The sequence below is a fragment of the Vitis vinifera genome, chromosome 17, assembly GCF_030704535.1.
Source record: "Vitis vinifera cultivar Pinot Noir 40024 chromosome 17, ASM3070453v1".
Lineage (NCBI taxonomy): Eukaryota > Viridiplantae > Streptophyta > Magnoliopsida > Vitales > Vitaceae > Vitis > Vitis vinifera.
The window spans coordinates 1,479,126-1,489,506 of record NC_081821.1 but is presented as its reverse complement, the minus strand read 5'-3'; the positions used below and the strand labels follow the sequence as shown (position 1 = coordinate 1,489,506).

The window sequence follows — 10,381 nt, the reverse complement described above, 5'->3', positions numbered from 1 at the left end:
TTTCAGGTCATTCTCACATTTCTCAGATTCGCACAACTGGAACTGCTCATCACCAACAGGAAGGTGGCATTGCATAAGAGTAAAATCCACCAAATATACAAACACCAGAGAGAATGCCTTGACTATTGCTCTGAGTCTGCCTGACATGGAAAATCCGTCTTGTAAAGAAAGAAAACTTACTGCTAGATTTCTACCAGATTGAGTTCAAAACTACAGGAGGAAACAAAAGGGGTGAACATTACTGACGACAACACATCAAGGATTTCATTCTAAAAATACCAAAGACATGCTAAAGCTGAAACAGGTGAAGGGAACAGGAATGGGAATGTGGAGTTCATTCATCCATTTTTGCAACTGCTTGTTAAGCTGATAATTTTCATAAAACGTGTGGCTCTGTAGGTTGAGAAATCGAAGCAAACCATCCAAATTTGGCAGATGCAGGCTAACAACCTAACCAAACAATACTAGTTTCCCAGTCTCATCTTGGTTTGATATTCCATTTATATGTATATGCTATTCAATTAGGAATTCTTTAAGACAACAATGACAAAATACAGATACATGTTAAGTTGTTTGCCCAAGTTGTGCACCACAGCCAATAATGGATGGACAAAGAAAACATGCTAAAAACAGAAGAAAATATCGGGAAAGAAGAATTCCTTGGTTTCAATCCTGCAACATTCATATGGAAGGAATCACATAGAAGTTGCAAGTGATCCACAAGATTGATTATTGAAAGATACATTGAAGGAAGCAAAGTAAATCAGAGAACCGTAAAGAGAGGAAATGTTGCAGATTCTGGGGAAAGTTGAATTTAAATGATAACGGGTGTCGGGTTACCACACACCAATCACAAACTGCAACCCTGTCTCTTGAGTATACATGGGAGGAATTTGCAGACTTAGACAACAGCGAATTGCAATAAGAAAACCATGGTCGTAAGCATAACAATATGCCAAACAAGCAATTAATTGATCACCTAGCCTCCTCAAATGTAATAAAATCATGGTCACAATATTAATTCAACTGTGATTGCAAATTTGAAGATCAACTCTAATTTTGATCCATGACAATAAATACATGAACCATAACAAGATAAACACATACAGGATCTATAAAACATGTACAAAGTTATTACAGTATATAAAGCGCGCCTGGCTAACTTTCACAAAAACCTGTGCTTTTAACATTAACACCAATGAAACAAGCAGCATATCATCAAGCTACATTTGGTACCCAAGCTGAACTCCAACTACTCCTTCAAGCCATGGGCTTACCTGTCTGGATAGTCCTGTAAGCTATGCAGTTTTTCTTCTCATATGGTGCAGAACAAGGGATGATCCTTCGAATAAATCCAACAAGTAGTTCTCTAGATCCTCAGGTGTGTATTTGATGTACTTTCCAGCATTTCTTCCACTCTCTAGATTATTCCCAAACCTACCCATAAATGAACGGTAGGCGGGAATTACCTTTTCTGATATAGAAATTCGAAGCTCTTCCCTGAGTTGGGCATCATGGACCTTCCAAGCTGTCTGGATCCTATAAATATCTTCGAAGCATGCATTGAAATTTTTAAATCTTTCTTTAAGGGCCATCTTGGAGGCATTGCTTGAGCTCCCACCAATGCCTTCATCCTTGAGACAAGCCAGGACCTTGCTCCATGAAGCTCTGAGATAACTAGTGGCATATTGGCGAATCTGTCCACGACGCTTCCGGACCCAGTGATCTCCCAAAATCTTGCCAAGCTCAGAGTCTTTCACTTTCTGAACTATGTAAAGAATGTTGTTCATCAAGAAAATATATTGCATTGCATTATCCTCGTAAAGCTTCGATTTCTCTGTGAGGTTGGATTCCAGGCATGACATCAACAACAACAACCTACGCCCAATTGGGGGTGTATTTCCTAACTGCAAATTATCCCCATCACGGTTTTGCAAATGAGCTGATTCATCATCATCTTCACTTTCTAAAAGAGTGTTGAGGGTCTCACTATAATCCACAACCAACTTCACATAATTCATCACATAGCGTGTTAAGGGGTGAATTTCACCACCTTGAATGGGTCTCCTGGATGTCTCAGAGCGAACTGCATTCTCAAACTCTGCAAACGTTCCCTTTGCCGCTTCCCCCAGGCCTGCCAGCACTCCTCGGGCCTCACTCCAGACAAACTGCCCCGACTCATCTGAAAACAAGGCTTCCAAGTCTGGCAACACATCTGCCAAGGCATCATACATATCGAGTATGCGGAAAAGCTTCTCAGAGGATCTCCTCCCAATGGCAACAGCCTCACCGAAATTCAACAACTGCATCACACAACTCTTGGCAGTCTCAGTGAAGCAAACCTCCTTAATCAAATCGGAGCCACTAAAAGCTTGGTCACAGAGCCTCTTCTCACCCCACAGAAGAACCCTAACAACAATCTTCACAGCTTGCATCCATTTCTTCATCTTCTCATCCAATGACCTCCACTCAATCTTCTGAACTTCCTCAATACTCAATTTCTCAACACCGAGAATCGACAAACACTCGTCCAAAACATCGCGCCGAACACTGCTATAAACCTGACAACACTCCTTCTCGTACCCAGACCTAATCATCCGATCGGCAATCTCCTTCAATTCCGCCACCGCATCCGGCTGAATCAAATCCACACACACATCGTCCCCCAAACTCCCTCCTCTCTCGTGATAACAGCTATTTTCCTGATCATCATCAACGAAGCCGTCGAAATCCCCCATAATCTCCCCCTCGTTGGTCGGAAACGAGAGTGAAACCCGCCGAATCGACCCGTACAGCCTGTCGGCGTCGAGCGGCACCGTGTTCCGAATCAGTATGTGGCGGAACTCGTCCTCCAGCCTCGTCATCGCCACCTGGAGTGCACTCTCGGCGCGATCCATCATCTCGCCGTCCGATCGAATCGCCAAATCCTCCGTCATCTGCAAGATCTCGTCCACCGCCGCCAAATACTCGGCGGCCTCCTCCGGCGCCTCGTCCCACGGTAGCGTGTGCCTCGACGCCTCCGAGTTCGAGTCCCACCTCATAATCACCTTCTCCGCCGCCTCGAACTGGTCCACCTCCGTCTTCGTTTCGATCAAATTCGAAATGTTCGAGAGCCGGTTGTCAAAGCTGGAGAAGATCAACAGCATATCCTCCGTCACTTCCTTGGTGGTGTTCAAACTCTTCACGATTTGCTGCGCCGTCGCCATGACCCGGTCCTCCCCACCGGCACCACCGGCACCGCCTCCACCACTGATTGTGGTTGTTGTCGCCATCGATATTCAGCAAGGAAATGAGAGAGAAACGCGCGTGGGCTCTCGGTGCCTCCTGCAGTTCCCGCAGTTCAAAACCCTCGATGTTTTTGTTGTTGGCGTCCCTGCTGTATCTTTGGGTGACGATTGTTCTTTTTTTTTTTTTTTTTTTAATAAATAAACTTTTTTCAGTCTTTTTTTAGTCTTCGCAACTGAAATTACCAATCTGCTTCGCCGGCCCGGTCCGACCGAACCGGATCGATGACACAGACGTAACGTACTCTTTTGCGCGGGTCAGGTGATTGGATTATCCTGCGGTATGATCCACCGGAGAATCCATGCTTCCATCCTACACCCCGCCGGCACGTGTCTGACATGCTCTACGTGGCAGATAATAATTGCCTTAAAAATTTGTAACATTTACTATGTTCAGACAATTTAATATTTATTTTATTTCTGATAAATCCATTATATATTCCATTTTTACCAAAATATTATCTATCAATAATCATTATTAAAAGCGTTCAAACAACAACGCTGGTAAGAGTCAATGGAACGTTCCTCTACGGCACGATCTACATCTGCGTTCATACAACCCAATGAAAATAAATAAATATCAATTAATTAATTAATTAATTCATGCAAAGATACAAAGAAGAAGAAGTATTCTTTTTAATTAGAAGAAAAGGGAATAGTTTGCTTTTGAATAAAAAAATACATTAAAGTGTACTTTATTTTTATTATATGATTATTAGATTAATGGGTTTGTGGTGCAATAAAGTGAGGAAATATTACTTATTATATTCTTTAATATCAGCAATTACATGCTCAACTCACATAATTACTAATTAATTATAAGATTAAGGGATAAGTGACGCACAATCATTACATTCTTTACCCAATTTTTGGGGAAAGGGTGAGAGAAAGACATGCATAATTGACTTGTACTATATGATATTTATAGTGATGTACAATTCTAAGTTTATCAAGGGAATGGGAATGTCAATGAAATATATTCCCAATAATAAAAATATTTATATCATGGTTATGATTGATTCCTAGAAAATATTAAAAAAAAAAATTCATTATCCTATGAAAAATACTAAAAAAAATAGAAATTTATATATTTTTAAATTATTTAATATTTATATAGGTAAATTAAAATAAGTTAAATGAGTTTAAAGTAATATATAAAAATGGTTAAATTTATTTTTAAATTTCTTTCATTTTTTATTTACTTTTACTTATTCTCTCCATTTGCTTTTCCTTGCATTCTTTCAAATTTTTCGATGACCAAACATAATCTAAGTGACCCCACCCTTTTTTTTTCTCATCATATATGTTGAGAAAAATGTGTTTCCATCCACTTTTATGAAAAAATCTATAAAAGAGGAGGAACCCAAGTTTATAAAATTCAAACTTTATACATTTATCTTAAAATAATTAGGACATTTGACAATATATACACTACTGTTTAATGATATGATCATCCAGATACTACTACCTTTAATTGGTGAATAAATTATTTTCAACATATTCTTATTTTATGATTTTTAGATGAGTATTTTCATATCCTGCATTTTCTTTTATTAGTACTTTTTTGGTAATCGACTTCTTGAAGAAGTTCAATTCGTATTTACATATAAAAATCACAATGATAAAGTTTTTTTTTATTGGGGATTAAGAATTCGTTTAACAGTGATTTTAAGAAGTGTTTTTAGTTTATAAAATATTTTTGAAAAAAATTAGGTGTTTGATAAAATTTAAGAAAAATCATTTACAGTGTTTTTTGAAGAAACATTTGAGAGATGATTCTCATAAAAAAACACTTCCTAAGAAAACATTAAATATTCTCATTTAAAAATCAATCCATATATGTAGTATACCATCTCAATATCTAAGCCATTTAAAATATATAGTTAATCAAAATTTAAAATATTCCAACGTGTGACCAAGCCCAAATCATTTAATGAAAGTAAAAGAAAAAAAGAAAAAGAAAAAGAAAAAGGAAAAGAAAAGAAACTTTGATATGAAGAAAATAAATTATACTAAGAATATAAAACAATGAAACTTCAATTAAAAGAAATGAAAATAACCAAAATGGGAAAAAACCGACCTAAATACAAAGTGATGACAACATTCTCAAAATGCAAAGCGACAATTTATGATTGGGTGACGCTTTTCAATGCCTCCTTGGAGGGTTTTGAGGTGAAATAATTTGTTTATAAAATAAAAATTCATAAAATAAATCTTATATTAAAATAATTTTCAAATTACTCCGTCCCATCTATATAAATGATTTTAGATTAAAATCGAAATTAATAATTATAACTTTAAGATTTAAGTTTTAAAACTGTAATTATAATTATAATTTTAAATTTAAAATTTAAAATTGTAGTTACTAATTACGATTTTATATTTAAAAAAAGAATCAAACAATTTGGAAATTATTTTGAGAGGAGGTTTGTTTCTTAGAGGTTACATGGGTGTGGAGTGGAGGGAAGTGTAGAGACTACTAAGAGTACAATACTGCTCAATCATTTAATGTCACCAGGCATCATTATCTTGGAGGATTGCTCACATTTTCTCTGACAAAAACATCCACTTGTTCATTGGGGTGTGCTCAAATTTTAAATTATGTCATGCATGTGATCTTGTGATTGTCAACCCAAACCCACAGAGGCAAACTTGACCAGTTCCCATACACAAACAAATCTGTAGATGATTGATCCAACAACCCTCTTTAACTACTGCTGTTGGCCTTGGCTCCTTGGAGCTTGCCTATCAAGATGAACTCTTTTGGACACTATCATGGGAGAATACATGGTTGAGAATTTGGAGATGAGATGATACTGAAAACAATGATCCGTCTGGGAAATGGGTGTTTTGGTTGAGGCAAAAGGAGCCCAACCAAAGGGGTTTCCAGTTTGGGCAAAGGAATGAAGATAGGACCAGCAATGGAGAGTGACTGGTTGGAAATTTCTCATAAACTAGAGACTTCAGAGGTTGGGAACTTTGTTAGTTTGCCTAATTTTTTCGACAATGCTAGCTATCACGCCAAATGCATATTACCTGTCATCAGAATCCTCGTGGCTTGTAAAAAGTATGTTCACATGTAGGACTTGAAAATAGCGATTGATGACCACCGCTAAAATATGTATAAACTGAGAAAATGTAAATCACATAGAGACTAGAAACAAAGTTTGAAACTGTGGTTTTCACAAGGAAAATCTTCACTGTGTCTGATTCTTGTTGCATTTCAACCCTCATTCATTGTCCACACTGAGAAACACTGTTGGTTACAGGCGGGTTTTGAAGCAGGGACGGTTTGTTGAGAAACCCAACTGAGGCGGTTCTGCCCACTCACTCAATCTGCATTTCAAGAATTTTGCAATACGAGTGTTAAACAATGTACAAAACCCAACATTACTTAGGTCCCAAAGGTAAAGCTGCAGTCTGCAAGAACAAGGATTGGAGATTCAATGATGAAACTGGGAAATCCGGGTCACAAGTTACCATTATTAATAAAGATTTGCATGCCTAGGCAGAGTCTGAAAACTTTCTATTTCCTATTGAGTTAATCATCACTTTTTCTGGGGAGTGGGTTGTGGGGGCTGGTTTTTTTGAATGAATGCATAGAGTTTTCTTTTTGAGAGTTGGTTGTCGTATAGGCGTTTCCTCACTCGGAGATGCCTGAGGTGGATGTCAAGGCTAGAATGATGCCAAGAAAGAGTAATTATGAAATAACCGCAAAGAACACCTATAGGACTAGATACCCATTGTAATGAATGACCCATGTCTACACAAGTAGTTGGAAGGGATACCCATTTGTTTGTGAAATAAAAAGCAGTCATGTTCAGACACTAACTAAAAAGTAAAAACACTTTTGGTTAAAACAGATAATTTTCAGAGGAAGATGAATACAAAGCTGAGAGAAAATGGCAATTTTGAGTGGGATTAAACATCAGAAGAACTTGAATTAGTTCATTGTATTTTGCCTAGAATTGAACAAAAATGTCTGCAGCATATTAGGTAGAGACTATAGAGGACGATACTCACCAAAACAGGAAAAGAAGTAAGGTCATTTGTTGAGATCCTGTAGTGCCTTTTAGTAAAACCACTTGAGTTAACAAAGGCTTATATCCCAAGTGTTTTAGCTAGATATGAATAATTTTTGTTTTTTTGCTATGAGGGCTATCAAGAAATATTTTATTAAGGTATGGATCATGGTGGTGAAGACATATGGCCCATAATCTTTGAGCAAACGCATTGTTTGACAGACCCTAGGGTGCATCCTCATGCATGGATCTTGATAAACCACTCAATTTAAAATGCCCGTTGAAGAAGCTTGGCTTCTGGTAAGGGAAAATTCTAGCAGTCCATGTACCATGGACAAAGGTTTAACCTTAAAGATGTAAGATATCTTCCTAGGGATGGGCACCTAAAGGACAGTCCACAAATATGTTGGGTATCTAAAAATATCACATAAGAATGCACAGGTGAAAAAATGATTGTATTGAGGTCCGCAAGTGGTCTAAACCACGCTCAACAGGCAAGGCTGGTTTGAAAATGCTGGGGTTTGGGTGATCAAGATCCACAATTTAGAGAATAACCCCAGAAATTTCTGAACAGGAAGCATAATGTGAACAACCTCAAGTTTAGCAATAGACAGGGGAAGGGTAGATAGGTGAGTATGTCTATGGACCTGTGCAACTTTTATGATGACTAGGGACCCAAGTATATCAAACACGGGAAGAGATCCTCGGACAGAATCCTCAGGAAAGAAACATTCTTTTTGTGTGTGGATATCCACTAGCAATCAGATAAACAAAAAGAAAAGTTTCCTTACATTAATCAAGCCAAGTTTATTTCAGAAAACGATATCCCGAATGAAATCTAAAAGATCTGAAACAGGAAACAAGGCAAGAAGTACCTGTCCTGTTGAGATATATTGGCAAACTACACCGTATTTGTCTCCTCAGGTAAATGTCCATTTGATGTCTCACCCTGACAGTGACAATAAACCTCATTCAGACCATCGAATAATCAAGGGGAGCATATTTATGCTTTTACAATCATATTAAGCTATGGACAAACATACTTCAAGAGTAACACTTACGACATCAGACAATTGGTCTCTTATAGAGTACATGGACTTCAACATCGTTTCAAGTGTATCTTTATCCAATTGGAACTTCACTTCCAATTCTCCTGAATGAGATTGTGCATCATTTTGAAGCTGCACAATATGATCAATATTTAGTAGGTACACAACATTAACCATATGAGTTTTGCACGTTCTTTCTTTCATACTCCCCAAAACTTTATACATAATTTCTTCTTCTTCTTCAAATTTTCTGAAAACTTTCTCTGAGATAAAGGGGATTAATGTGAACTGCTTTGGATGTATGCATAGTTGGTTAGGTACCTTCAAATTAATAACGGCCACAGGGTCTAACATTTCTGTCTCCTGATTGGCCATATTCCACGTCATTGCCTTTAAACGGGGCATAATAACCTGAACATGACTCATAGTGGAAAAAAACAAGGATCAGATCCTAGTACTCTACCAAGTAGACTAATGTGATCACACAGTATAATTGAACTTCTGACCTGATCGTTGAGTACATCTTCCCGCCATTCCCTTTGAAACTTTTGCAGCAAAAGTGTCAATAATCTTTGTAATTCAGGCAGGACCTCATCAGGGAACAGCTTTTGAATTTCATCCTTACTGATATTTTCATAAACACACTTCCGCATCAACATGCGTAAACATACCAAAAGCTGCAAATTAGAAAGCAAAATTTTTAACCCAAGTTGAATTAGTTAACATTACTCTTCTCAGTTTAAGTTACTCAGCTGGTTGACCTAGATGCAACAGACACAAACATATATAATCAGGAGCAAAACCAAGCATAGATGCACCTTAGAGAAGCTAGAGTTAGCACTAATCAAGGGCAAACAACATAAGGGATGTCGTCACAGATGGGTCGGGTATGTGCATCAACAACTGAGCATTACATTAGTAATGAGTGTTTTATCCAAGTCCAAGGCATTGCAGTAATTTTATCCATTTTGGATCAAGGCCTTCATTTAATTGTACCAAGGTGAATCTCAAACTTATAAAAAAAAAATCATACACGGGGTTGAAATCTGCATCTTTCTGCCAAAAAAAATCATCAAGTCCAGCATCACCAAAATGTTCCCATATGCAGCAAAAGACCAATTATTAAATAGTAATGAGGGTTGTTCCAGTTGAAGGTGTAACAGTGTTTTCTGCATTATGGATTAAGCTCTTGAACTTCAATGAGGCGATTCTCTTAGATATATATATATACATATATGCACCCTTTCTACCAAAAAATAAAAGTTATCAATTTCCAGCAAACCTGAAGATTTCCCATTTCCATATGCCGCATGAATCAATTGAAAATTGAGACAAATGGGCAACAAAAGATCATTTCATTTCCAGGAAAAAGAAAAGAAAAGTCATCACCGGGAAACTCCAAATTCCCATTCCAATTCCCACATAAATCAATTGAAATTCTTCCTTTGACACAGAAGTGCAACAAGGTCATATGGAAAGCATACTATCAAGACTATTCTGCAACACAAATCAACCCAACAGAATCAGCTCAATCAATTCAACCCAACCAAACAAGCGCCAACATCCCAGCAGCACAAAAAAAAAAAAAAAACCACAACAAAACCCCTGTTTGTTTCCACATAAAAATGGGGTTACCACTTTCCCCGAAACAAAAACAATCAAAACAGCAGACAAAAAGGAAAGAGAATATGAAAACGATAAGTACAGGGTCGAGGTCGGAGTGGTTCGGGAGCTGAAGCATTTCCGAAATAAAATGGCGGTCAGTGGCGTCGAGGCCGGTCTTGCGAGTTCTCCAAAGGGCCTGAAGGATGTACTCCACCGATTCTTTGGAGTTGGAATTCACCAGCAGAGGCAAGTGGCCCCAAACTGTGTGCTCCATGCTCGCTCTCTACTCTCTTCCGCTGCAGAGATCGACGATGATGGACTGTGGTTTGAAAGGTAAGAGTAAAACGACGCCGTTTGGACGTCTTAATATTTGTGTAAAAAAACATTTTTCACATTTATTTTCATTTTCAAAAATAAAAAA

The 10,381-nt window shown here is 37.7% G+C and overlaps 2 protein-coding genes across 4 annotated transcripts; both read right to left on the bottom strand.

Moving 5' to 3' along the window:
- Positions 1-995: 995 nt before the first annotated feature.
- Positions 996-3,433, bottom strand: LOC100268151 (exocyst complex component EXO70B1). The gene has a single exon (XM_002279952.4). It carries the CDS (start codon positions 3,270-3,272, stop codon positions 1,299-1,301), a length of 1,974 nt encoding a protein of 657 aa, XP_002279988.1. The 5' UTR covers positions 3,273-3,433; the 3' UTR covers positions 996-1,298.
- A 2,937-nt stretch (positions 3,434-6,370) lies between these two features.
- Positions 6,371-10,306, bottom strand: LOC100254273 (uncharacterized). 3 transcript variants are annotated; one of them, XM_002283701.5, is made up of 6 exons: positions 10,061-10,304; positions 8,862-9,032; positions 8,677-8,766; positions 8,368-8,487; positions 8,182-8,255; positions 6,371-6,620 (listed from the first exon to the last, which is right to left on the bottom strand). In XM_002283701.5, exons 1-5 carry the CDS (start codon positions 10,232-10,234, stop codon positions 8,208-8,210), a joined length of 603 nt encoding a protein of 200 aa, XP_002283737.1. In that variant the 5' UTR covers positions 10,235-10,304; the 3' UTR covers positions 6,371-6,620; positions 8,182-8,207. The 3 variants fall into 3 exon arrangements, with proteins under 3 accessions (XP_002283737.1, XP_059590112.1, XP_059590111.1); XM_059734129.1 differs by having other exon boundaries at positions 6,371-8,255; positions 10,061-10,305; XM_059734128.1 differs by lacking the exon at positions 6,371-6,620 and having other exon boundaries at positions 8,073-8,766; positions 10,061-10,306.
- Positions 10,307-10,381: the final 75 nt, after the last annotated feature.